The sequence below is a fragment of the Syngnathus leptorhynchus genome, chromosome 10 (genome assembly GCF_054491065.1).
Source record: "Syngnathus leptorhynchus isolate UIUO chromosome 10, UIUO_Slep, whole genome shotgun sequence".
NCBI classification, from domain to species: Eukaryota; Metazoa; Chordata; class Actinopteri; order Syngnathiformes; family Syngnathidae; genus Syngnathus; species Syngnathus leptorhynchus.
In genome coordinates, this window is record NC_141204.1 from 3,568,825 (window position 1) to 3,596,824 (window position 28,000).

The following is a 28,000-nucleotide window of genomic DNA, read 5'->3' on the forward strand; positions in this document are numbered from 1 at the left end:
AATGATCAGATTCAAACAATGGTTTGTATGTTATTCTTAATTTTCTCCAATCCTTCAATTTAAAACCAAATTATAAAGTGGACAAATAAAAAAAGACAGGTTGGTATAATGTACATCTTTTTTAATCTTAGGCTCTCAAGTCTACAATAATGAAAGTCTAGATGAACCCATAAATGTCGATACACATTTCAGAGGTACACAATGACAACTAGGGAATTTATATTGCATAGCATATTGAAAACAATATTTACAATATCCATCTGTACAAACTGTTTTTTTGTTTGTGAACAGTTGCATAGAAGTTGAGATGAAAGCAAATGTGAAGATGTGGAAGTTCCCTTTTACACGTTCATGACGGGAGTGAGCTGCAGCAGGGAGTTCTGGGATCGAATGGCGCTGCTTTTGCTGTGCAGTTTGTCCAAGTTCTGGAGAAAGCCCCTTCTCTTGAGACCCTGCAGAATGACTGTGTTGCTGGAGGCCAAACTAACGTGGGTCCTGCGTGGAGAAAGGGGGAGGGGGGACATGTTTGATAAAAATGGAATTAATAAGGCGCCGTTTCAAATATTCCAACATGGAAGGCTGCCAAGTGAGTTCAAAGCAGCCATTTGAAATTTAAGCACGGCGCAGCAATTATACATCATTATCAAAATCATTCCCTGCTGTCCAAATATTGGACGTTGGTCTTCATTACAAGGTGTTTGTTCAGCTTTATTGCTTTTTACTTATTTTTTTTTTTCAAGAAAGAAACACAAATTGGTGAAAGGCCAAATGCAGTAATGCAAGCCCGGAGGTGTAACGTCGCACCCGGGTGTTTATTTTTGCGCCGACTGCCTGCAATGGTCTCGAGGAAAGCCTTGAGATTGATTCTGCTGCGAAACTGGATGAGGCACCAGCTGCCATCTCAACCTTTTCCACATATCCAATTTCAGATATCCCAGATCTCACCAAACGGCAATTGCTCGAGCATTTACTCGCCTAATGATCAAAATCAGCAAAGACCCAATTATCAGATAAATGGAAGAAAACAGACTCACCGTGGAGAATCTATCCCGCTGTCTCCTGTGATGCTGTGGTTCTCAACCAGTTCTGCCTCTCCCGTCTCCTTTGGCCCACTTAGACCGGCTCCTGGATTCAGGGGAACCGCCCTCTCGTGAAAATCCTCCTCCTGAGCTTCCTTCACCTCGGCTGCCCAATGAGCCGATTCGCCGTCGCCCTCGTCCGTAGACTTACGGACGGTCTCCGTGTCTGATTCGACCTCGCTTGTTGGGCAGTAGTCAAAGATGCTGTTCTCAAAAACCTCGGGAGCTTCAGGACGGTCCGAGTCGTGTAATTCCTCCTGTGCCTGAGCTTCTCTCCTGGAACTTGGTTCATCTTGAGGATCTACTTGACTCTGCTGAGGATACTGCCGTCTCCACGTGGGTTCCGCAGATCCGCCGGGGCTTAGAGAAGCATCCCACTTTCTGTCGGTAGAGGTGACTCGTTGACGGTTAAAGTCGGAGTAGTGACACTTGGATTCGGTGTCGGATTGCCGGTAGACTAATTGGGGGTGAAGGTAGTCGGGGATGACGTCCTCCTCGTTCAAGCACAGGGAGCTGCAAGTATCGTCATCCCGGTGATGTTCTATTCTCCGATAGAGGTCATCTTCGGCGTCGGTTACCGAGGGAAGGTTATGGACGATGGGTTCCGGTGTCTCTTTCTCCCTGCCGGCGGTTCGTACGTCTTTTTGTTGCTGACGTGTCGCGAGTTCATCGGGTTTCTGTGAGTCGTCTCTTTGCGGTTTGGTTAGTCTGAGCGAGTGCTTCCGTTGTAAAGCGGTCTTGGGCCAGGTCCGTGTTGGGATGGTGTCAGAATTAGCATAGGGTTGGATGTTTGGTCGAGCGTCCGGCAACGTTTTGTTTTTGCCGTCTTTCGGGTTTTCTGCGCCGTTTCCTTCCGTCTGGAGTCGAAGTTTGTCGTCGATACGCAGCGTGCAGCTCTGCGGGTACGCCGAGCCGTAGTCCGGCGGGAATTCTCGGTTGAGCTTCGCGTCGACTCGCGGTAAATGTTCGCAGGTGGCTTCCCTCTCCTGGCCGTAGTTTTCTTCGGATGTGCGGGATTTGGCTATTTTTTCATCGTCCGCTAGGCTCATCTTGGTCAGATGCGTGTCCCACGATTTGGAACGATGAGTCGTTCGTTCCTTTTTCCCCGCCGGCCTGCCTTCTTTTGGTTTTCCGGCTTCTGGAGCTTGGAAAGGGTTCTCAATGCGTTTCTTGTAAAGCGAGATTGTCTCTTCGGTTTTGCGAGGTTGATCGATTGGGATTTCAACTCGCAACCTGCTGGGGATCAGATCCTCTCCGTCTTGATATAGCGGAATCTTCTTGATCCTTTCCCGTTGTTTTTCTTTGGACGAGTGCAAGCGCCGTTTGCTACGAGAGCTTTTCTGAGCGGACCTTTTGGCCGACCTGGAGGAGTGGTGGTGCCTCGCTTTAGAACTTGCTAGGATCTCCGTTGACATTCCCTTGTCTACTCCTTTGTTCAGGGCCTTCTCCCGCCTTTCTTCCAGCTTCTTCATCAAAACCGTGTGACGCGTCAAGTTGTCCACCGTCAACTCGGGGTTGATACGCTTGATGATGGCGTGCTCCAGGTCCCGAGGTAAGTTATTGAGGTCATCTTCGTCTCTCACTGGCCACTCCTCGGGTGGGAACTGCCCCGAGAATGACGCGTACTCCTTCTTTGACTTCTCTTTTTTACCAGCGTTCCTCCGGAACAAACTGAGGCCAAACTTTCTGCCCGGCTTGCTGTCTTTTCGGGGAACGGCGTTGATGGTTCCCGACGGTTTGCTGATCTCGCTGGCGTGGCAGTCGGCCGCCGTGGAGGTGGACTGATGCTGCACCGAAGCTTTGTGATCCGACGGCCGAGGCCATTTTAAGCTCTTGGCCGTGCATTCGCTCACGGAAACGGAGACGGAATGCTGATCGGGCGTCGTGGTAGCAGCGGGGCGGACGTTGGTAGACGTTGGGAGCGAGCTGAAGCAGCTGCAAGACTTGCAATGAGCCAGCGGGGGCGCCTCCACCGAAATGTCGTTGCTCAGAAGGTAAGTAATAGGAGGCGGCGACGGAGGGTCTTCCGCTGAGCCCGAAGTCCACCACGTCTTCTCTCCAGCCACGTTGCCGGTAATAAAATAAGTCTGAGGCGTGACGATGAAGTAGCCCTCACCCGTGTGGTAAATTTTGCGTTCCTTGATCAGAGCGCCTAAAGTATTGTAGAGGATGTCCTGAGTTGGAATGGTTATCCCTAAAAATCAGAGAGACAGAGATGTTTCTAAGATCTGATAAGATCTTAAGAAGTTGAGGTCTTACCTGGATGTGATTTGCTCATGTGATTCACCAAAGTCTCCTGACTGACGACGATTTGGGAGGAGTTCATGTCTGAGATGACGGAGCACAACACCTCCGCCAAAGGAATGAATTGGGACTGGGGGACGGGGGACATCTGCAACGGAGACAAGTCGCCTGGAACACATCAGAACGGTTTTGTGAGATGGTGCTACTACGCCCAACCGCATCAGGATTCAAAACAATCCCCCCCCCCAACATTTGTCCTCTAACCACTTCTTAAGCCGGGATCACGGTGGTCTATTTACGCGAGTTACATGAACCGTGAAAGTCTGGCCGGCTGCGGACATTCCACCAGCGCCGGGACGGACCGCAGAATTCCACCACTCCCACAACAGTGACCACAGGTCGCATGCTGGGTGGATCGCATATCTCGAACCCCTAAGACTCTAATGTCATGGACGTACTCTTGGAAAAACATGACCCCCCCTCCCCTCCCCCTTAAAGTCAGAAAGAACTTCTTGACATATTTGGTCTTGTAATTTCAAACTGGTTCGATGTAAGTTTGACCACATCAAAAATGACTCACGGGGCAGACGGCGTTCACATGGGACGTGTCTGGAGTTGTAAAAAAGGAAATCTGATAAAAAAAAAAAAAAGTGTTCAATCTTGCTCGACGATTAGTCATGCTTTAAAAGAAACCAGATCCCGAGTGAATGATTAGACAGACAAATACGTTTGACTCTAGTTAATCAATCATAAAGGTGTTTTGGTTGGTTCATTGACATACAAAAATATTTGTGAAACCAAAAAGTAGGAGACAGAAAATCAAAGGTTCGACAAAATAATATGGAATAAAAAAAAAAGTGGAAAACTTTTATTTCATGACAGCACTCTAGAAAACGATATTTGAAGGAATTCTGGACGGATGCGTTTCCACTTGACTTGAAGTTCAAACATGTGCCACATGGCCCTCAAACACAGAAAAGCTCCCGCTTGATGTAAACTAAACATTTACAGACGTCGCATTTGAGCCACTTAGGCACAAGACGGGGAAAATAAACAACACGTCGCATACTATCTGTCACACCGGCGAATGAATAGTGTCTTTTTGTTTTTTGTCGCAGTGACACATTTTTAAAGTCAATAAAGCAGAAAACCACATGATTTATGCAAGTAAAAAAAAAATTAACAGCACTTGAAGCTTAGTCTTTTTTTTTTGGGGGGGTGAGACTGATCCTATGACACACGAAGGGATCGTCAAAACCTCACAGGACAGATATCGGAATCCGACTCTGGCTAGCCACTGAATGTGCACTGCTGACTTGGCTCTTCATTGTACAGGAATGCAATGCATAGCAACCACGCAATGTCACATGACCAAAGGATTTTTTTTTTTCGGGGGGGGGGGGCACGATGAGCTCAATGGGATCAATAATCTCTTAATAATCCGTGATTTAGTGCTGCTTTTGAACTGTTTGTCTACCGTGCACTTTGTCATTCGCAGCATGAATAACATAACCTGCCGGCTGGTTGCCGTGGCAACATCGGGGTAGACAGCTTGGGTATCAAACAATGGATTAAACACTGGGGAACACTCGCAAAATGCCCTGACTGGGTGGGTTGGAATGGAGTTGCATTAAAGGCAGACTAACAGAGCTCAAGCAAAAAAAAAAAAAAGTACTTTCATACCTTAACACTGATGAGATAAAAAGTCCTGTACTTTCCATGTGAGAATAAAGTGGTCGCATGAGAGTGAGCAGGGGGAAAAAAAAGTCTACCTTCTCTCCTCTTTCTTTTTTTTTTTTTTTTTGGGGGGGGGGGGGGGATGTCAACTGACCCTGATGAGTGCCACATGGCTGTTTTGGTAGCTGCCGCATGAGTCTCATTTCATCACTTAACTCCTACAATAAGCCTCCTACACGTTTCAATAGAAAAGCAGAATACACTGACTGGACATAAGAGGTTGGAATGTCAGAAGCATTTCATATCATGATTAATTATTTAAAAAAAATACATAAAATCTCCTTAAAAAAATACAATATTTTGGGGACGAGATAGTCAGAAAAATACTAGATAAATATATAAATATATGTGAAAACCAGAAATATTAGACACAAAATATATAAGCTATAACAACAAAATATTTGACGAAGATAAATTATTCTAAAACAATACAAAAAAAGTCTAAGAATGGAAACCCACCAAAATCTGGCATCCAAAATCTAAGCATCCTCTCAATGTTTAGCAGTAAGCGAGACTACTTCCCTCCCAAGCCAAAACGTGAATTATCTGAGTAACTCGCAGTTGTGTGTCTGCACAGGACGTTTTCAGACTTTAGACGTTTTTCACGAGCGCACTGATGCAGCCAAAAAGTGGCCTTGTAAAATTCAGAGTGCAAAGAGCGTTAACGTGGCTCAACAGTGATGTTAGCAATGACGCTAATACTAGCCCAACACACACAAAGTGAGAAAAAAACTAAGTAGTAAAAAAACAAAAACAACTGAAGAAGAGTTTTGTGTTGTCTACTGTTTCCATGGAAACCTTTAGTGGGGACCCAAAGCTAAAGAAAAGGGAAGAATGCGGAGTAGGCCAGTATTTGTGTCCCTTTTCAACCCCTCAAAAGCTTTTCAGACTCACTTTGTAGACCATTGACATTATCCTCAAGCCAACTTTAAAGACATCAAGCAGTGCATGTGAATTTTATTTTTACTGTTCTGCAATTAAATATTGCATCAGGCTATACAACATAACATAAAAAAAAAAAGTATTTTAATGTACGCATCTAATTTTCAAGTTTGTAGAGTACTTATGGTTTCTAAAAATAATCGTGGTGATATGATTAAGTCCCAGCTGAAGGTATTAAATACACATTGCGCCACTGACTGAACCCAATGCATAAACCTGAGACTTGAAACAAGACAGACGTGTCTTTGAGAGCTCAGTGAAACGTGATACCAATGCACTAGTACGTACGGGCCCGGAGGGGGAGGGTCGGGTCGGGCTCAGCATCGGACAGCAGACATAAAGAACCACCTTGGCAGTTCAACATTCACAAACTAACTTGTTGTTGAAGGTTACGTCGGCTGCAGTTATTTAGACTGGTATTTAAAAATGAAAAAAGAAATAAATCAACAAACAAAAAAATTCTATCAATTTTATTTGGTGTTAGAATGAAAAAAAAAATCACGATTGATTGTTTCCCACTTTTTTCTTCCAACACTGTTCTTTGTTTCCCATGAGAAAACCAAAGTTTGCGGCATTTTTTTTGCAAAGGTGGCACACCTCACCGCAATTGCTACAAACACAGTGGTCTCAAGAGACCCCCAAGGTGTTTTGATTGTAAATTTACCGTAATATCCCGTAGCTGAGTCATTTGTCAGAGGCAGAGTGAGAATCAAAACAAACCCAAACGAGGGGAAACTCAAGCTGCCGCTGACATGGCGGACAAACTTCGCCGTTGTTTTTATTGGCAGCAAAACCGTGACTACTATTATAATCAATCTATATCTTGCGGTTCATCCGTCACTTAATAGTTCCCACAGATGCAATGGCTAGAAAAAGTCTACACACCCCTTTTACCATGGTAGGCTTTTTGTCATTAAAAATAAGACCAACAAACTGCACAACTGGAAGTATTTTATTATTATTTTTTTGTATGTTTCGATACTCCTTGAGGGTTAAAGTCCGTTGAATTTGTGTTCTACGTGCCGGACTGGCAGGATGGGGGAAGTGTGGGAGCTTCCTTGTCCACGTAGAAAGGATGCAGGGTGAAGACAACACATGTGAAAGAGGTCAAGGCTTCCTGCTGTCTGGCTGCTAGCATAAACATTCAACATAGCGCATGAGGAAACGTGGCGGAACATTTGCTACAGAAGAGGTAGGAAGCCGATGGCTCGGCGAGACAAACGGCTCGTCGGGTATGAAACCAACCTCGGAGGAAACGTTTACACTGAGTAGACTTTGCATATAGTTTACAGCCATTTTCAAATAAAGCCAAATAAAATAAAGACAAACAAGTCTGTTAATGGACCACACACACAAAATAGGAAAGTAGGCCACACAATTGGTATGTATGTTTCTGAAGCCACCTGACCCGCAGCAGCCTGTTAGCAAGAAGGCTTTGACCTTTGACCCGCACTCCTCAATTAGGACGACTCAAAACCATTTTAAAGCCCAGTGAGAGACCGTGGGAGGGCATCGTGGTTAATAAGCTAACATCTGGAAGAATTATGATCATGAGTGGAGCACTTTGAGGAGGCAGGCGCTCCTTGTGTGAAAGTAGAACATTTCAGGAGAAAGGTAAAGGGCGGGAGGGAAGAGAAATCCCAGGGAAAGTGTTCAAGAATGCTTAGCTAAGCTAATTGCAAAGCTCACATCAGTTTTGATGGCGATGGGACACGCGATACCTCATTACACCTCACGTCTAAAGCCGCATAAATGTTTCAGTTTGTTGAAGGAGGCTAAATAATGCAGTAGCTAGCGCTTAGCAAGTGTATGCTATTTCTACACTTGGTGTATTTAAAACAGTCAAACGTGAAGACAAGATCTCCTAGCTTGATGCTGGTGCTAATTAGTGTCTATTTTGCAGCGCTTTAACCCTTTCTGAATTCAACACAATGAACACGTGTTCAGAAACAAATCTCTAAATTAACCTTACCGAGTCTTCAGATAACTATTATATTCAAAGAAATCAAAGAAAAACTAAAATAGGCATGAATCCCTCTCTGGATTCCGTTTAAACGTATAGACAAACCATAGCTACCGCTATCGCTAATAAAAACGATTCTTCAGTAGGAATGTGATATTATTTAAGAGCGCACAAAAGAGAGAAAAAAAAAAAGACCCCGAGGTCAACTACTGTAAAACGGAGTCCTTTTCCTGCTCAGATAACCGCGATGCATTCAGGAAAAAAACAAAACAATTCTCTCTTAAGCCCACTTTCCCACGTTTGTATGATTTAACTGAGACGTCAAAGATAATTAAGTTGAGCTGCGTATGTCAGACGCCATTATGGAAAAGGAAGATCCCCTCACTTTTTTTCTTGAAGCGCTTGTTATCATGCTATTGTTTGTTGTGAGACCACGGCAAGACGATATGTTTCAGCTAAAAACATGAGCCCCGCTTCCTAGTCTGTCAAATAGCACATTTACAACAAAGCCTCAAGTTCTACTTCTATTGTTTAGGCAACAGTCGTCCAAGACATTTTATTGTCAAGATGGCGCCCAAGTGTAATGGAGCAACTAGTCACGACATGTCCCGAAATTGGCAAAACAGCAGAAACGGCATTTCTGATGGTTCCCACTGGCGATGCGGCGAAGGGATTGAGATACTGTACCCTGCGGACCCCGAGCCACGGCTAACGGGGACTCCTGCTTTGAGAACCACTCCTATAGATCATGATCCGCGGTTGCTAAGCTGAAGTTCAGGAGACAAAAATGGTTCCCTGGTCGGTTTTTATTGAGGCGGACCCAAATGCAAACATTTGTGATTTAAAGCTAAAGAAGACAACCAAAGGGAAATGAAAATAAAACCTAACAATTAGCTCATATAAATCTTCTTGGCCTTTGCATTTTGGTGACTTGGGCCAAGTCTTCATGTTCCCAACTGACATATTTATTGTATAGCGGGGGATCATGTCGAGGTCTGACATGAATCTAGAAGTCCCCGCTGCAGCCGTTTGGCCGATTGTTTGCGAAGAAGCGGCAAAGCGGCCCATTTCCATACAAATTGCGGCGGTGTGAAGCCAAGGACGTGTACGACGATTTGGAGGTAGGCCATGAAAACAACTTGTGTGCATTGTGCTCGTTTAGCATGCGCTTGTGCGCTTGTTGTCTGTAGGAGCACAAAGTGTCTCGCATGTGGATGACATGTCAAGCACCCCCCCCCCAGCAGGTCATCACATCACACCCTGGCAGTTGTGTCATCCCCCCCCCCCCTTCACATTCCTCCACAACCTGTATGGGATATTGCCTTGAAGACATTTTCGACGATTTAACAAGGGGTCTCAAATTGGAGGGTTTTAAAAACGATATCAAAATACTCTTAATGTTACAATTGGTAGTAGCACCAGAAAGTTGCAGACGACAAAAGTAAAAATGGCATTTGGACTCGAATTGATTATCTTTTATACACGTGGCAAGTCAAAATTTAAAAATCGTAAAGTTGCAAAAGGTGAAAATAACCAGGTGTAACCACTCACAAAGCTATCTTTAGGGCTAAAACAACACACAAGGGGCGACTTATCATTTGACTCGGGGATGGTGATGTCACACACGTCAAACACATGACATCAGGCCATAGGAAACGACGTACTTTGGTTCGATTGGGACGCAACACAAAAGCTGCATTGAAGGACACCAATTAATTAGCAAGTTTTAGCTTCGCAAAACATGGATGTTTGCATAACTGCACCATTCTACGATTTGTTTATACACGTAAAAAACAAAAAGTTGTTTTAAAAGTGTTCATTTTATGGCTTTGACACATTTTTGCCAAGGTTGTAAACGCATGTTGAAGCCTCTGTGTGAAGCCTCGTAAAAGAATAAAACTTGATGGAACTATTAGCATATACAGGTATAACACAATTTATAAAAACACTTCTTATTCTCTTGTATCGTGTTTGTACAAAACAGTGCTATTTGACTTTATTATTAAAAACTATACAGAACAGATATTGTCGCACAACCTGTCCAGTTACTCGCACAGACTAACAAGCATTTCTTATCCTTTGGTAAAAATGAAAACTATTACTGCGGTTTACTGAGCAGTTGTGACCGTCACGTGGCCAAGGAAGTATATGAATTCATCATGAAACACAAATTGTTTAAATCTTTACATTCTTTTTGTTATGGCTATTATTATTATTATTTTTTTTAGGAAGTACAATACCGATTTAAAAAATCTAAACCAATAAAAGACAATATCTTAAAATATTGAATCAAATTTTCAAAACTAAAAGCTTTGGGTCGTTTTTTATTTTATTTTATTCAACCTACTTATCGTATTGTACGTGAATTATATTTTTTTAGCTTGATGTAAGAAGCATATGAATGTGTTGTAACTTCTCACCCACAGCTCTGATGACCAAGCCCGTGGCTGACTTGAGCGCTCTTCTCATCCACGCTTCCCTCAGCACTTCCAAGCTAGCCGAACTTCCCTGAATGAAAAGCACTAAATTGTCCATCCAGCCTTGGAAGTGCACCTCGCCCATGGCCTTCACCAGCCGATTATTCCAGAAACTGCGGAGATTCTGCGCCTTGAAGTCAGCGAACACCTCCAGCCCGGTGCCGCAGGAGCTCCGGCGGCTCTCCTCCGCCGCTGACTCCTCGTTGTCGTCGGGGGCGAAGACCACCGCTAGGGAGCCGGCGGAGAGCTGCACGATCCGCGGCGGGTGGAGCGACATGTCCGCCGCTTTCCGAGCTCCAAATTCAAGGCGACTTCAACGGACTTGTTGAGTTAAACTGCAGCTTTGTCTCCTGGAAACATAGCCGGGGGGACGCGGGGTTCCTCCTGCTGTGAGGGTCCTGACAAGAGCGAGAGAGGGGAGCCAGACTAGCAGGGTAGAAGAGGAGGGACAGGAGGAGGGGGGCGACGCACAAAAACACACACAGGTGGAGGACCTCCCACTACTTACAGGTGTGAGAACTTCCCATCACAATAAAAAGACTAACAATTGGTCATTTTCAAATGTGACAGACTGCTTTTGTTTGAATTGCAATAAAGTCAAGTTCAAACAAACGAACAAACAAATAAAAAATGTACACCTCTAGAATATGTTTTATCCTCCCCCACCAACCCAAACATGTCATTCTGATTAATTTAGCATTTGCGGAATATGACGCAAAAGCCGCCATGTTTTTAATTAATCCGAGGGGGGCGGCCATTTTGCCAGTTGCTGTCGACTGAAAATGACGTCACCGTTGCTTACTCAGGTAATGACCAATCACGGCTGAGAACATTAAATAGGAAAAGTAATAAATAAATATCTAAAGAATGAAATGAATATGGAAATAATTCATGTTAAACATTAGCCTTCATTTAATTTAGGCTCTCTTTATCCTTCATAAATAGGTGTACAATATAGGGGGTTTAATTTGATCAAAATCATACAAAAATGTGCTTTTGAATCTTTGTAAATGAATAATGCTTGATGCAGTTCTCAGTTGATTGTGCAGATGTAACCAATGTAGTGGCCGTAAAATGACTCAAACGACCATCCATATGACATTAAAACATTTTTTTTTTCTTCTAAACATCCAATGAGCCAATCTTTTCATTTGTTCTCCTCCAGCAATTTATGTCTCATTACAACATTATTACTTCTAAATGAGAACCACCCTTTTGCCCATTAGATGTTGCTTTTAAGCGAAGCCCGCAGACGGACGTGCACCTCGTATATCACAAGCTCAGAAAGCTTTTTTGGCTTTACTATCAAGCGGCGCTCGAACCCTGGGAGGCCCCTGGTTCCATTCTGCCTCTTTGTATTAAGAGCCTGCGTGCAACAGGATATTGAGCTTCCTCTGTACATGAAAAGAATACAGCGGCATGGCCAACGCACGGTGACTGACTTCATCCCTTTAGAATAATGTCGAAAAAGGTCAAAGTGAAGACGCCACGTGATTTCGTTCTATCTGTGATTTGAGGAAGAAAAAAAAAAAAGACACATTGTTGGGTTCAGTGCAAAGCCAGTGCAAGTTGAAAAGTCAGGAAATTCCACATTTACGGCCAAAGTGATATCCTGGATGCCATTTGGATCAAATAAAATATATTCTCAAAAAGTTTGGGAAAAAAAAGTTTTTTAGATTTATATCTCGGTTACACCTACAATAAACCATCTCCAACTCCAACAATTGCTGATTTCCTGCATGGGAAAAGTGTTGCCGTTGTAAAATTTCTGTTAACAATCAAAAGTAGATCAGATACGGAGTAAAAAAAAAAAAATAACACACACTGGCCTGTGTGCTATATCCATTTATATGGAACATGCATTAAGAGGAAGTTTGCAAAACTGTTTCCATTGTTTCTTTCTCCCAAAATGTTAAGTCTGCCGGTGGGAGTGATTACCATGAAGTATAAGTTGGGCCCTTGGTAAGCATAATCACAACACATCCCGCACCCCCGGCCCGTCCATTTCCATACGCTAAGTAGTCTCAGGTGCTTGCGTGGGGCCGACGGCCTTGATGTGATCAAGACGTATATTTGGAATGTGATCAGTGTGTCACAAACATCTGGTCCTGTGAGGGAAAAGTCGGCTCTCGGGATCCAAGCAAAACACCCCAGAGGGGCTTCCTCTTTACCACCGTGCCAGGAATGAATTTGACCCCAATCGTCAGGCAACACACGCTTTGGACCATCTGACAATTTCGTGCGGTTTAGTGACCTGCCAAACTCTTTCCCAATTGAAATGAATGGACATGGCAGTAATTACTAAAAATGTTGTAATGTGTGATAGCATTAAGCTAGTAGACTCAAGCTAAGCTATGTGGGACTGGCAATAAACATCTGCAATTGTGGGCGACCATGTCAGTCTTTCAACATAAAAATGGAATGATAAAACATCAAATGCCACGATGAAAAATTCCAGCGTCGTTTTTTTTTGGTCCGATTTCCTACTAAATTCATGTCCAAACTTGTGTCACTACGGAGTTGGTGTGCAATTACCACCTGAGCCTTAGCAGCGAGGCCAAACATGAGCCAAACAGCTCTGTCTGGATTAAAGATATAACGTTACGCTTAGTGTGAGGCGCTCAGGGGCAGACTTTTTTATTTTAATGTTAGTGACAACTTATCTGGCTCTTAAACTAGTTCAAGCTAGCCAAGACAAAAAAAAAATACCCCCTCTAAGCATAAAGCTTATGTATGAACGATACAAAAATGCTAAAATTGATATGTTCTATTTTTAACAAGTTGTCAACACATTTCCAGGAGATGGATTTTAAAACAAAAAATGAGACAGAATGAAAGAAAAGTCTTTTGTAGTCGTGGGACAGTTAGCAGGTGATGACTGAAGGTTTACACCCACATCCTCATGCAACACACACACACACATACATACAAAGACCCCGTAGACAGGAACATGTCACAGTCATGTGCGAGATGTCTGCCAGCTGCACTTGGAGCCTCCAAACATCACGTTTAAGTCAAGCTCGGGAATGCTAAAGTGATCTAGGTTGTGTTGCCACAACAGCGTGAGCGAGCGGGATGGACGTCCGTGACCGGCTAATAAAAACCAACAATGGAAAAGACAGTTTATGTTCTTACAATTGAATTCTCATCGATGCTCACCGGTGGCTAACGACGACATTAACTGAGGTAGCTAGGTGTCGTTTACTGTTAGCCATGTAGTTCATAAAATAGAATATTAGGGATAAGACTAACTTTCCTAATAATTCAATTCCTAGGAATCATTTGTCATGTAGCATTGGGCGAATCTTGCTAGCCAACTAATGGTCCACTTTTAGTGTTTACAGGTGCCGCGCCTCAAACGCAGGCCGCCGAGCCGTAATGGGCGAATAGCTTAAGCGCTCCCATGTGACCACTTTCTTGTGACTTTATGGAGCGACGCAGGGGAGGGCAAAAAGAAAAAGCTTTATTGGAGACATAAAGTCACGAATAAATGCATTGATCAGCTAGTTTATGACGCAGCGGGAGTGAAGCCAGTTGGGTTGCAGGTTCAACGTACAGGGGAATAAAAAGCTAAATAATAATGCACACTTTTTAGCCCATATTGGCTTATTTAGATTTTTTTTTTCAATTTTTTCCCCCCCATAAGCCAACATAGTTCAAATCAGTTTCAATCAGCTACTGATGGTCGTCTTTGCAGCCTGCAATGTGTCACCTAGCACCAAATGATGGATCCAGGCAGCCTCGAGCTAAACGGAAACAGAATCTGGGCTTTGAAGACCTTGGTGGTCATGTGACTTCAACAGAAGAAAAAAAAAAACGGGGCGCAGCATATGCGCTTCATTAGTGAGGCGCGCAATGGGCTGCAGGAATAAAAAAAAAAAGTACGCAGACGAAACGAGTGAGGAGAACCCGCTTCCTTTCAGTCACCTGATTTTTGAAAAAGCACTGAGGGGGGGGGGGGGGGAGAACATGGAAACTGAACAAACACCCAAAAAAACTCTCAATCAAATTCAAAGCCTGACTTAATTCCTTTTTTTTTTTTTTGTCCCGCCTGAAACGTGACACCGGCTCCAGTTGGGTGAGCAACGTCGGGTTAATTTATCGAGCAAAGGAAGCGTCTCATCATTCATAGATGACGACGACACCGCGGGTTATCGTGAAGGGCAACGAGGTGAGGCGTCGCCGCCGCCTTCAGGCCGGGGAACGCCCCTGTCGAAAACAAGAGTGCAACTTTCTCACAGTGAAAGCCAGTATTCCCTGAGAGGTGGGGTGGGGTGGGGGGGGGGGGGGGGGGTGGGGGGGGCTTCCTCGACAACACCACTTTGCAGTGCCACTCCACAGGAAGTAAGCTTCTTGCGGTGAGGTCCTCACGACGAACAGGGGTCCTACTCTCTCGGTGCACTCAGCCGTGAGGGACCCACAAAATGAGCCTCTTATGTATCAATTACCTGAAATACCAAACAGGTCCGAAGAGGGTGGTTGACTTGTTTGTTTGATTGTGGCGACCACGGGGCATTTCTGGCAAAGCTCTCCCGGTGAACAAAAGAGTGAGAACGAGATTTATGGATTGTTGGAAGGGATCCTTTTTGTGATTACAATTCATCACGACGCGGTGGAAATTGTTTGTGCCCGAATATGTTGACTATCATTTCTCTGCTCTCTCTCACATGCATAACAAATATTTGCCTGTGGATTCTTCGAAGAGGAAGTTTTATTTTTACATTTAGAGAAGGGTCACTATTAAATCATTTTAGAACCATTTTATGGGGAGTAAAGTTCATAGTGATGGAAAAGTATCAGGGGCCCAGTATAGAACCCTGCGGAACACCTTTGAGGAACTTTTTGAGTTAACAGCAACTAGCAAAACGGCCACCGCTTAATTCCGTGGTTGCGCATAAATAAACGTGCTCTGTTGTGCTTTCCCCCGTGAGCCGGGATTAGTTTTCTACGTTGTCCAAATAGCGGGCGGGATGCCCCCGAGACAATCGCGTGGGCCTACTAAACGCTGACTCCTGACACGGAATTGAAAAGGCGACACAGCGGGTTGTGTGTGAAGGACGGGGAGCAGCTTTTGTCATGGTAAGTATGACTCTGAACTTTTGACATGCACACAGAGCGGAGGGAGGGCGCTGATAATGGTAGAGAGTGATTAGGTAAAGCGCTGCGAGATGAGAATGGAGATAAGGAAGAGAAAGAAGACACTAAGGTTCGAGGATGAATCCCCGGCGCTGAACGAAACCGACTCAATTCCAATGGAGCACATAGATCAGTTCTGCTTTTGTTTTTTTGTTTTTAAATTAACCTCTTCTGGAGAGTGTGACCTCGCATTGAAACGAGCTGATTGTCAGGCCGTGAGAGCACAAGCTCTTTGATATAAGAGGGGGGGGGGGCACAAAGGGCTTCTGTTGCAGCCCGGAGAGCGGGCTTACCTGACCTGTTCTCTGCACCAGTTTTTAATTTTTAATGAAGTGAAAAAGCGACAAGTGAGGTTTGTTGGTCAACTATTTGGTGCAGAGCAGCGGAACAAAAAGCAAGTCACATAAGCAAAGTGCCGGGTGACAGATTCGTATTGTTCTCAAGGAAACCATGCAGACAAGCTGCAGGCAATGCACAAAGATGCTTCCTGTGTATTTTTTTTTTTTTTTTGGGATGGTGGTGGCGGTGGGAGGGGGAAAAAAAACAAGGAGTGTGCAGGCAACTCCATTTAAACCAGTCTACAGTATTGTGAGAGGGATTTAAATTCAAACATCTGCCTTAGTTTTTAGGTTCTGGGTTCAAAGCTCTGCTCCAGTCTTCCTATATGGAGTTTTTTTTTTGTTTTTAAATGTATTTTCCGCTGGTATGACGGCTTCCTCCCACATTCCACAAATATATGTTAGCTTCTGTGAAGACCCTAAATTTTTCACTCGTGTGAATTGAATTGACTTGGGACCCTGTGATAGGCTCACAAGGCACTCTAATGAGGACAAATATTTCAGAAATAAAATAACTGATTTATGAACTGCAGCTACAGGTATTTTCAATTTTGCTGAAAAAAAGTGAGAAAATATTTCAATGTCAGACTCTGAAACAATTCCCTTCAAATTCTCAATGGGAAAATACCATTGACAGTTCCATTATAAATCCAAATGCGTAAAACCTTGACAACTTTCCTTAAGGGGGATTTAAAAAAAGTAATAACTTCTTAATCATAAAGTGAACAATAAGGCACTCACAATTGGGTGGATCGCTGCAGCAGTGAAATTCTTTCCAGTATCCAAGACAGAGTTTGATGCCTCGCTGAAGGACACATCATGCAAGGAATCGAGCCCGCGGCCTTAAAGTCACGGGTCATATTTTTAACCACTTGATGGGTCGTGTTGAAGTCAACCTGTCAACAGATTTCCAAATGTTAGTAAGACGCGTCAGATGCATAACTTGAGCTTTGCTTCCCTCTGCTGGTGAGAAGTGGCGTTGCATCACAAATGGGAAAAGTCCAAAATACAAAGGAAAAAAAAACATTTGTGTTTATTCAACACGAATTCCAACAGTGGATTGAGTCTTATTTACAAGGCAAGACAGAACGACCCTTGTGAAATTCAAAGCTATTGTCATTTAAATATAGTCCATTAGGAATTCTCTTGCACATAAATAGCGTCGGCAATGCCTATTACAAAAAAGAAACAAAAAAACGAAATCTCTCAATAGCACAACTATCACACAAACTGGCACAACAGATGGCCAAAAAAAAAAAAAAAAAAAATTAGAACGTGAGCTTATGACAACACAAGGTAGAAATAAAAATATGTACAGGTCAATAAAGAAAGTAATTCTCAAATAAACTCACGTAGGGACTTGTGACAAGGTCCAAACAATTAAAATAGTTTTCGGTGAATATTTACAAAACCAATGAGTGTTTTAGGTCAGTTATTTTGAGAGCACTTTGGGCCATGCAAAATGCAGGAAGAAAAAAACCCAAAAAAAACGTTTTCATGTCAACAATCAAACAGATTTGTGGATGGAAAGTTTTGGGGGCTTTTCCTATCAGTTCCTCTGAGGTTTTATTCGTTTTTAGTTTTGCACACCTGAGCACGCGAAAGGTGCAGCCCAAGCGTGTACAAGATTTCCTCCAAGTCTTTCTCCAGCAGGTAGCCCCAGTGCAAATGCCATCAGGAGCTCCTTGTTGTACGTGACCATCTTCTTGTCCTGCTGGAAAAAAAACAAACACAAAGTTTATGTTGACCAGTCATTTTTATACGACAGCATATTTTAGAGTTAAAAATAGCACAAATGCAACAACAGCCTACCTTGTCTTTGGGCGATTTCCGATCGTCTTTGCGATCTCTTCGCTCCCTGTCGTCGTCCTTGTCTGAGAGGCAGAAATTGAAAGACGTTAAAGTGAACCTATCGAACGTGACGTCCCGGTTTGAAAGACTTGAACAGAAAAAAGCCTCAGAGATTGTGGTAAAGGGTATCCATCACAGCTTCAGCGTGGTGCATGATTTCTCATCATTGGCCACAATTTGAGATATCGTGAACAAAATAGGGCATTACCGTCATCGTCGTCATCTGCATCTTCGGCCTCCATCGGGTCGTACTCGTCTGCGTTGGCCGGACTGCCGTCGTCTTCGTTCTCGTCCTCGTCGCGCCACTCGTCTTTCTTCAAAACCTTGTCGTCGCCCTGCTCGCGTTCGCAAAGCGTGTCGTGAAAACCAAATAAAACGCCCCTTTGTGAAAGTGCCGCCGACGCGCGTGGCTCACCTTCCTCCTCTCTGCTTCGTTGTCCTCTCTCGATTTCTTTGGTTTGATGCCTCGCTGAAAGACACATCATGCAAGGAATCGAGCCCGCGGCCTTAAAGTCACGGGTCATATTTTTAACCACTTGATGGGTCGTGTTGAAGTCAACCTGTCAACAGATTTCCAAATGTTAGTTAAGACGTGTCAGATGCATAACTTGAGCTTTGCTTCTGTCTGCTGGTGAGAAGTGGCGTAGCATCACAAATGGGGAAAGTCCAAAATACAAAGGAAAAACAAACATTTGTGTTTATTCAACACGAATTCCAACAGTGGATTGAGTCTTATTTACAAGGCAAGACAGCACGACCCTTGTGAAATTCAAAGCTATTGTCATTTAAATATAGTCCGTTAGGAATTCTCTTGCACATAAATAGTGTCGGCAATGCCTATTACAAAAAAGAAACAACAAAAACTAAATCTCTCAATAGCACAACTATCAGACAAACTGGCACAACAGATGGCCAAAAAAAAAATAAAAATTAGAACATGAGCTTATGACAACACAAGGTAGAAATAAAAATATGTACAGGTCAATAAAGAAAGTCATTCTCAAATAAACTCGCGTAGGGGACTTGTGACAAGGTCCAAACAATTAAAATAGTTTTTGGTGAATATTTACAAAACCAATGAGTGTTTTAGGTCAGTTATTTTGAGAGCACTTTGGGCCATGCAAAATGCAGGAAGAAAAAAAACAAAACAAAAAACGTTTTCATGTCAACAATCAAACAGATTTGTGGATGGAAAGTTTTGGGGGCTTTTCCTATCGGTTCCTCTGAGGTTTTATTCGTTTTTAGTTTTGCATGGCGGGGCCGCTCGTCTACATCCCACAGGTCGCAGGTTCCCTCCCCACGGCTCATTTATGAGGTGCTTTTTTCTTCAGCGCCATTTATTTGAAGAGGCACATTTCCTTCCTTGTCATTTCCATCTTGATCCTGGAGAGAGTACAAATACGTTGATGGGATCTTTTCAACACAAATTTCTAACGTGCAGTTTTTCAAAAACTTTCAATTTCATTGTCCGATTTACCTTCAATTTGCTCAAACTTGACCTTTCTAACAAAACAGCCAACTTACTTTTCTCATGACCGCCGTCAGCCCTTTGACCGTGTCTGTCAGAGTCTTGCAGGTCTTTGTGAACTGCTCCTGGTAGATGCTCTTCAGCTCCTCGGCGTCCTTCAGCGTCTTTTCCGTTTGCCTGAGGGTGCTTTTAGTCTCATCCAACTCCTTTGACAAGGACTTGTTGTCTTGTTCCAGTTGTGTTTTCACCTTGGTGTCTTCCTCTGGACATCAAGTGGAAAATTGATTTATAATGGATTGTATACAAATAGCTGTGTGAGATGTGCTAGATAAAAAAAAAAAAAACCCCTAACCCATTTTAGCGTCCTGCACCATGAGCTTGTTTTCAATCTCTTCTCGCGCCTTCTCGCTCTTCTCCAGCTTCTGCATCAGGCTGCCAATGTCCACCATGGCGCCGTTGTAAACGATCAGATTACTCGACTCGCTGGTTTCGGACAGAGCGCACGACTTGGGAGCGGGAAGCAGCTCTCTGTTGCCTGATGTGAAGAAAAGACGTTTCATTCAATCTATATCCTGGAAGCGTCACGGCTTGGTCAGCTCACCTAAGAGAAGTTCCGTTTGTGTTTCAGTCGGGGAGGAATCAGGCTCGTCTTTTGGCCTGTCTGTGAGTTTGCGATAATAACACGACTCTCTCACTACCGGCTTGTTCAGCAGTTTCTTGATCTGAAAGAGACAAAAGGGTCATCAGAATAATACGCTTGAATGTTAAAGTGAGATTTTATTTTTATTTTTTTGCACACCTGAGCACGCGAAAGGTGCAGCCCAAGCGTGTACAAGATTTCCTCCAAGTCTTTCTCCAGCAGGTAGCCCCAGTGACTTTGGTCAAAATAAACAAATGCCATCAGGAGCTCCTTGTTGTACGTGACCATCTTCTTGTCCTGCTGGAACAAAACAAACACAAAGTTTATGTTGGCCAGTCATTTTTACATGACAGCAAATTTTAGAGTTAAAAATAGCACAAATGCAACAACAGCCTACCTTGTCCTTTAAATTTTTGTCTTTGGGCGATTTCCGATCGTCTTTGCGATCTCTTCGCTCCCTGTCGTCGTCGTCGTCCTTGTCTGAGAGGCAGAAATTGAACGACGTTAAAGTGAACCTATCGAACGTGAAGGTTTGAAAGACTTGAACAGAAAAAAGCCTCAGAGATTGTGATTGTGGTAAAGGGTATCCATCACAGCTTCAGAGTGGTGCATGATTTCTCATCATTGGCCACAATTAGAGATATCGTGAACAAAATAGGGCATTACCGTCATCGTCCTCGTCGTCATCTGCGTCTTCGGCCTCCATCGGGTCGTACTCGTCTGCGTTGGCCGGACTGCCGTCGTCTTCGTTCTCATCCTCGTCGCGCGACTCGTCTTTCTTCAAAACCTTGTCGTCGCCCTGCTCGCGTACGCAAAGCGTGTCGTGAAAACAAAATAAAAAATGCCCTTTGTGAAAGTGCCGCCGACGCGCGTGGCTCACCTTCCTCCTTTCTGCCTCGTCGTCCTCTCTCGATTTCTTCGCCGCTGGCTCGTCGCCGTCGTCGTCTTTCTCCTTCTTCGTTTCTCGTTTTTCGGGCTCTTTCTTCTCAGCTTCTTTTTTGACCTTCTTCTCCTTCTTTTCATCCTTGGCCGGGATAGCAGCGAGCGCTTTGTATATGCGGTACCCGAAATCTCTCTGCAGCATCTCGTTGAAGAGCTCGGCGAAGAGGGAAACCTGGAGGATGAGATTGCCGCCGACTTAATGACGCCACTCCCCTCATTTCGACATGCACAGAAGCGATACTTTTATATCAAACGGAGGTCGCCTTCCAATTCTTACCTCAAAAGAAGTCTCCTTGTTATCCTCTAGCCTGTAGTCCAACAACACACTGAGGGACATCACACTGCAGTCAAACTTGCCGTTCTTGGCGGCCCAGTTGGGGTGAACGAGGATGGTGGGCTCGTCGGGGAGGATGTAGCGCCGTTCCCGGCGCTGGCGCTCCAGCTCCTCTAGCCTCTTCCTCTCCTCCTCCTGGCAGACGAGACAGTGTTACATTATCTTAAACATCTTTTGAGACTTTAGCACGGTTAGCTGTGGAACACCCCGCACACCTCTTTGTCCTCCTCGGTGCGGCACGGCTCTTCTTCCTCGGGAGGTTTGATTTCCGGCTTCTCGGGTTCCTTGGTTTCTTCCAGCTGCTCCTCCACTTTCAGCTGCTTGGTGAGTCGGGCGATCAGCTGCGACTTTAAGCCCTTGGAGCTCAGAGCGCGACAGTCAAGCTCCTTGCGCAGGTCGTTCACCTGCGCGGAAGTCCAAGTCTGGCGTTACACGGTAATATCAAAATGTGCCTGATACGCAAGCCGACGTTGTAAAACAACAATAACAAGAGGGAATGTACCAATCCGCCGTTCACAGCAGTCCCAAAATAAGATTGCTGAATAAGGTGAAGTGGGCTTGAATATAGCAAAGCTCAAATTGAGTCAGACCATGGTCCAGATGGAGGTCTGACACAGAGTGTAGCTTGCAATGAAAAACTTTTCCGCCGTGAACTCAAGTGACACCAAATGCACGTCAACGTTACCTTCATTGATTTCGGGTCAAGTTTGGTCCAGTGAGTCGGGATGCAGACGTCCTTGGATTCATCACCCTCCTTGTCGTCCTCCTCCTTGAGAGAAAGTCACAGAGTCAGAGAAAGACAGAGAGTGAGGGAAAAAGATCAGAGACAGGACAAAGTCAGCGCATCGCTCCTGACACCTCGTAAGTTGATCCGTGCAAGATCACAAATGCCCCCCCCCCCCCCCCCAAAAATAAAATAAAAAGTCTTGTCTGGTTCTAGTGAGCTCGACTGTGCTTTAAATCCAGTGCTACTGAGAAGTACACACAAGCTCTAGTTCTTTAACAACCAGCTGCCAATCAATCTGTGGAACACAAAAAAGGTATAAAAGAAAAAATAAAGAAAAGAAAAAAATCAATGAGGTGTACCATCAGGAGATCTGGTCTCCTAACAGAGTGAGGGTGAGGGTAGGGGTGGCCCTGACAACTACCGCCAATTATGGGGTAAGGTTTAAATGAGATGCCAAACTCTACATGTAGTCCAAATGAAAAATAATCGAAGCCACCAAGAAGAACAGACAAGGAACAGTCGACTCGTTTCCCAATCAAAATTGGTGTGAGGAAATCATATGGAAAATAAGACATTTCTACAACAGACACGTTTTCGGCATGCAACTGACTCCACAGATTCCAGCAGTAATCCACTTCCGCATGCCAAAATCACAAAAACAAAAAATTAAATTGGTTGAAATCATCTCAGAATAAGAGGCTTTTTTCTTTTTTTTTTTAAATTATCAACAAAGATCAGAAACAAATGAAAAGGATTGGACCCAGATTAGCAGCACCTAAGACAAGCTGGAAGCTGTTTTACCAGTTGCAGAGGGGAGCGAGCGTACACAAACACAAGCTAGTCTCACTGCTTCCACTGTGTGTGTCTGCTGGATGTGGGGAGGGGAGGGGGGTGAGGAGTGATGATGGCAGCATGGAGGAGAAGAGGAAGGAGGGGGGAGGGAGGTGTCGGGGGGGGGGGGGGAGAAACAGGACGCCTAGGTGAGGTGGGTTGGAGTGATAAACTCCGTATACGTGTGTTTTGCGTGTAGCGTGAGGTGTGTGTCTTATTATGATTATTTTTTTTTTTTTTTGTAATTCCTGTGCCTTCCTGTGAGAAGCGGAAATGAGAAGAGAAGGGATTAGCGGTTCAGTGCCTGTTCTCCATCCGCCTCCTTTCGCTCGGCCGACAGCTTCTCAGCCAGCTGCTCCCGGAGTCGCCGCGACAGCGCCTCCCACTCTGAGCGGGTAGGAAGACAATGCCAAACATCCGGAAGAAACAAAACCACTGTCTCCACATGAGCGGGGACCGTCCGCCCCTTGTGGGTCTCCTCCGGCCGGTGATAGCGAATCTCTGCAAAACGATACCTGTCGCAAAGGAAGAGGGTGCATTGGAAAGAAACATTGTGGTCAGGGCAAAGCACAACAGGCAAGCCTGGCTAGGGCAAACCTTTTTCTTTTTTTTAATAAGCTACCCCTGCCTGTCTTCACCTCCCTTACTGTGAAACCCATCCCTCCCTCACACAAAACACACAGAAGGGGCCCGGCCGGGTCTGCTGCTTTCCTACGGTCGTCATGGTGACGGGAACCGGTTTGAAAAGGTTGACAAATACAGTCCCCCTCCAGCCCTCCCCCACCACATTAACCAAGGGGTACATTTGAATGTGCAAACAAGAAAAGAATATGAAAGCCAGTTCAATAAATGAGTCATATTTAAACCGAGAGAAGAGAAGAACACAAGAATGAAATAAAAGTGACGGCGGCGGTGTCATCTGGTCCAGGCTTCTGCTTCCAGCCACAGTCCCGTGTGCTTGGGTTGTCAGCACGGTGAAATGTGTGTGTCAATTCAGAGGGTGTGACAGAAAGAGAGAGCCAAGACGACAACACACCAAGGGCAAAAACGATCATGATAACAAATAGTGGCGATTCATTAACGCCATGATCATTTGTGACTTTTCGTAATTCAAGACAAAATGACAAATGGGAAGGAGGGCTCTTACCACTGAGTGCACAGACTAAGATCTATGCCTGTGAGTGCCTTGCAACAGCGTATTGCTGTCTTTATGAGGACCGAGGGATCCTTCTCTGGCTCGGCTCCGTCCAAAGAGGGAGACCAGTGGCCACCGATGGCCATGGCCTCGTCTTTGCCTCTCATTCCCACTAAAAACTGAAGGTGGGAAACAGTAGACGGGATACAGAGGTGAGGCAAAGCGTGACAGAGTGAGGAGATAGATTGAGACAATTTTTCCCCACGCGCGTCTGAATTATTATGATTTTTTTTTATTCGATTTATCAATTCAGTCCGACTTCAAAACAATTCAACGAGTACCTTGATGAGTCTTGCGGGATGCTGGAATGAGTCTCTGACCTCCTGGGAATCTTCTGCTAGGGCACATGACTTGTGATATAACTCGTCTAAACTGGGGTTAGCTAGCAGCATCACCTAGTGAGGGGGGAAAAAAATATTTTTTTAAATGTCCAGCATAAGTTTTTCTCTTGAAGAAGGTGATGCGGTGATGAATACTACCTTGGAGCTGTACGTGTGGTTCGCGTCAGGAGGATCCAGCACGGCTGTATTCTTGACAAACGGATCCACTTCCTTGTGTAATATGTGGAAGTTGCACGCGTTGCTGAAGTGAAATGGTCGGGTCAGAGGGAAGCCGTCCACCCAGGTGAAAGCCGCGCCAAAAAAGTCGCTGGGGATATACAGACTCTGGTAGCGCCGCCTCAGCTCCATCATATCACAGCTGGAACTGGGATACCAGAAAGGAGGCACACGTTACATCTTTAGCGCTAATGCTAAATTCTTTCCGCTGATCCGGTGCAACGGTGTGTGACTCACGTGTCTAAACTGAACTTTGAAAACTGGACCGTGTAGCGAGGGACCACCCTGCGAGGACGCCGCGGTGAGCGCTCTCGTCTCGGGGAACGCTCTCGGGAGCGCTTGCGTACCGGCGAGCGCTCTCTCGACCGCCTGCGCTCGCGCTCTCTGTCTCTGCTAAAGAAATGAAAGAGCGAAATGCATAAAAAAAATAAAAAATAAATACACAATACCATTCAATAGTCTGTGCAAAACAAGTGTTAGATAATGACCTGCGATCCTCTTTACTACGGAGGATGAGCTCAGGAGGGCGATCGTTGCGAGGAGCGAAACGAGGGGGCGGCTCAATCCGTCTCACGGGCTGCGGTTGTTGCATGAGTCTCACTGGGGGCTGAAGGAGACCCCCTGGAAAGACATCTAGAGAACAATGTCATACTGGCTTGGACAGCATTTTTGATTTATTTTGAATATATATCCTGGTGGATTCATTTACCTTTGGGAGGCGGCTGCGGTAGCAGCGGCTGAGGCGGGTTTTGGAGGAGAGGGCCGAGCGAGGCGGCCGACAGCTGAGCCTGAAGCAAGGAAGGAGCCGCGGCCGGCGGCGGAACATTGAACGTCGTTGGGGGAGGTAGTGACTGAAGGATGGGGGGAGCCTTCATCATATTGGGAGGCGGAGGATGGCTCTAGAGAGGTGGGGAGGGATAATTGTCATTTGATAAAAACTAATGAACGTCACTGTGACTGAAAGCAGACAAGCTGCATCGTGAAATGATGTGGTTACATTTTGTCTGCCGTCCGCCGCGGGGTGCATGTCAGAGTAGCGCAGCTGTATCCCCGGCTCATTGTAGAGGCCGCCCAGCTGTGGGGAAGCTTGAGGTAAAGGCTGCTGCTGCTGAAGAAGGGATTGACAACACGACGACAATCGGAAGCACAAACAGCAAACATAACAGGGTTCAACTCTCATTCAGTGAAAATTGTTCAGAACTTCCACTACGATCAATGCGCTCACCGACTGGTTTGCCAGCTGAGGTAAAGTCTGGATGCGCTGGGCGTTCCACTTGAACGGCAAGTTGGCGTTGTAAACAGCCTCCACCAGCACTCTGTCGCCCACTTGCGGCGTTTTGCCTTTTACGGCGCTGGAAGAAGACAAGCCGCCATGGAAATTATGCTCATAAATCCATTTCAACCCATTAGCTACACTATCTTCATGAGGCTCTCATGAACCTGAGCTGAAAGAAGACGTCTTCGTCCACAAATCCAAACGTGTCGTGCAGCTTGTTGACGACACCGGTGAAGACGCGCTGCTTCTGCGGCTGCTGCTGGTGGCTGGAGCGTGGCGTCGGGTACGACACGGTGATCTGGGCCGTCTGCTGGGGATTGGACAGACTCAAGCTGGTGGGCAAAGCCACTGGCGGCTAAAGGAGAAGCATTCGGATTATTTCTTGTCAGTACTCCTATGAGGAGAATTCCCATGATACCGTTCAGATGATGTTACCTGTGATAGCAGTGCCGGTTGAGGCTGTGGAAGCTGTGACAACAAGAGCACAAAAAAAAAAAACTATAGTTATAATAGTGGATAAGGAGTGCTTTGTATTACAGTCCTCGAGTTGAAGCAGTTGGGAGCACCATTGTACTTGTTCATAAAATGGTCCTTTCAGTGTGTTGAATGTGACACAAACCTGATGAGGCACACCATACAATTGTTGCTGCGGGGGCTGCTGTGGGGGAGGCTGTTGTTGCTGCTGCTGCTGCTGTTGTTGTTGCTGCTGTTGTTGCTGATACTGCTGGAGGGCTGAATTGATCTGCGACTACAGACACGTGCGTGGCTGATAAGACACAAGCGCACCGCTTGATACGTGTCCGTTTATCCATATGACCGACCTGCTGCAGTGCGGCGGCAGCGGCGGCCGCGGCGGCCTGCTGCTGCAAGGCGGCCGTTTGCTGGGACAACTGATAGTTGGCAGCAGATTGATTGCCCAGAGAAGCGGCGGCGGCCAAGGCCGACTGCTGGGAGTAGACGGCAGGAGAGGCGCCCAGGAGGGAAGGCTGCTGCACGCCGAGAGCTGCGAGATGAATAAAAAAAAGAAAATTAATGGGGCTTTTCTGGTGGAGCCAAAGCAGTAAAATAAATGGCAAACAATAATTCAGACTGTTCAACTATCACGATTACATTTGCCTGCATCGTGCATGGGCTAAAAATAAATAAATATTGGGTTACTCACAGTGCAAATTGATGTCAAGGGACTGAGCCGCGTGGGCCACGTGGCCCGGCTGGGACACGGCTGTGGTGGCAAACTGAGTCGCCCAGGGCGGATTTTTCTGTCCCCCGAACTGGGCCATGACTCACTCGGATGAAAGCTTGTCTCCACTCGCTGGCTTGTTGCTTCTACCTTAAAGAATGATAATAAAAGAAAAAATGCAATGAATGAAAAGCAGCGATTTAAGCTTAACTACTCACCACGCGGTTTAGATCTATTCAAGCACAAATTGCTTGCTATAACTGCCCTTGCACATTTTCAGAATGCAAACAACGAGCGCAAACAACGTGAACACGTGGTTCAAGGGCAAGTTCACAATACGCGTGCGACACAATCACTCACCTTTAATTTGACAGAAACGTAAAAAGAATTGAACGTAAATCACTACACACAGGCTTTGAAACGCTGTGTTATAACATTCGTTCCTTCAGCTAAAAGACTATTAAGTGGGCAATGGGCATTTATTTCCCAAATTTTGCTGAAATGTTAGCAATTCTCCATATTTCGCTTGCTATTAATATGAGTATTTATTTAAATCGCACCTGCTGACACGGCAAATCCCCAAAGCTATCCGCGCTACACTTAGCCACTTTTAAATGGCAGTCGACTATCATGCAGTGTGACAAATAAACGGTGCTATTAAACAGAACCGCATTCGTGCATTTAAATCACCAAGTGTGTTTTGTCCTAAATATTTTTGAAGTTCAGAACCGCTTTTATTCAGACAAACGGGACGCGGACCGCGAGGGAGAAATTAGCATTAGCGTTAGCATCGTGGCCAGAGGAGCCTCGTGCGGGATTTGTTATGGAGGCCTCGGCTCCAGTTTTGCTGACACTAGCAGCTGACTCGTTTTCATAAGTGTTCACAACAAGCAACATGTCCGCAGTATAAGGCCTAGTAAAAAACAAGCAATTTGGACATTGAGAGAGTAGTTAGGAGCGCAAATAGTGAGGTTATGTTTGTTTTTTCACGCGTATTCTCGCAGCTTGACTTACCGCTTTCCAATGCACCCGGCCGTCGGAGTGGAGACGAGAACTGCGCATGCGCGCAACGAAAAGCGTTTT

General features: G+C 45.1%; 2 protein-coding genes across 13 annotated transcripts; both read right to left on the bottom strand.

The window, feature by feature from the left end:
* Positions 1-106: 106 nt before the first annotated feature.
* Positions 107-18,328, bottom strand: stox1 (storkhead box 1). Of its 3 annotated transcripts, XM_085921733.1 has the most exons (9): positions 18,183-18,328; positions 17,976-18,102; positions 17,729-17,790; positions 17,507-17,630; positions 16,658-16,812; positions 10,386-10,840; positions 3,339-3,491; positions 1,035-3,273; positions 107-495 (listed from the first exon to the last, which is right to left on the bottom strand). In XM_085921733.1, the coding sequence occupies exons 6-9, from the start codon at positions 10,717-10,719 to the stop codon at positions 342-344; spliced, it is 2,880 nt and encodes a 959-aa protein (XP_085777859.1). In that variant the 5' UTR covers positions 10,720-10,840; positions 16,658-16,812; positions 17,507-17,630; positions 17,729-17,790; positions 17,976-18,102; positions 18,183-18,328; the 3' UTR covers positions 107-341. The 3 variants fall into 3 exon arrangements, with proteins under 3 accessions (XP_085777859.1, XP_085777860.1, XP_085777861.1); XM_085921734.1 differs by lacking the exons at positions 16,658-16,812; positions 17,507-17,630; positions 17,729-17,790; positions 17,976-18,102; positions 18,183-18,328 and having other exon boundaries at positions 10,386-11,764; XM_085921735.1 differs by lacking the exons at positions 16,658-16,812; positions 17,507-17,630; positions 17,729-17,790; positions 17,976-18,102; positions 18,183-18,328 and having other exon boundaries at positions 10,390-10,519.
* Positions 16,924-27,996, bottom strand: ccar1 (cell division cycle and apoptosis regulator 1). 10 transcript variants are annotated; one of them, XM_085921728.1, is made up of 26 exons: positions 27,932-27,996; positions 26,900-27,067; positions 26,559-26,740; positions 26,357-26,485; positions 26,173-26,205; positions 25,902-26,092; positions 25,687-25,813; positions 25,459-25,566; positions 25,171-25,360; positions 24,950-25,094; positions 24,699-24,854; positions 24,384-24,609; positions 24,186-24,299; positions 23,857-24,023; positions 23,014-23,224; positions 21,837-21,920; positions 21,367-21,555; positions 21,095-21,286; positions 20,756-20,989; positions 20,542-20,674; positions 20,273-20,355; positions 20,035-20,175; positions 19,837-19,957; positions 19,588-19,770; positions 19,292-19,497; positions 18,440-19,150 (listed from the first exon to the last, which is right to left on the bottom strand). In XM_085921728.1, exons 2-26 carry the CDS (start codon positions 27,015-27,017, stop codon positions 19,076-19,078), a joined length of 3,738 nt encoding a protein of 1,245 aa, XP_085777854.1. In that variant the 5' UTR covers positions 27,018-27,067; positions 27,932-27,996; the 3' UTR covers positions 18,440-19,075. The 10 variants fall into 10 exon arrangements, 9 of the variants coding, with proteins under 9 accessions (XP_085777854.1, XP_085777852.1, XP_085777855.1 ...); XM_085921726.1 differs by having other exon boundaries at positions 25,459-25,569; XM_085921729.1 differs by having other exon boundaries at positions 24,950-25,082; positions 25,459-25,572.
* Between the last annotated feature and the right edge of the window lie 4 nt (positions 27,997-28,000).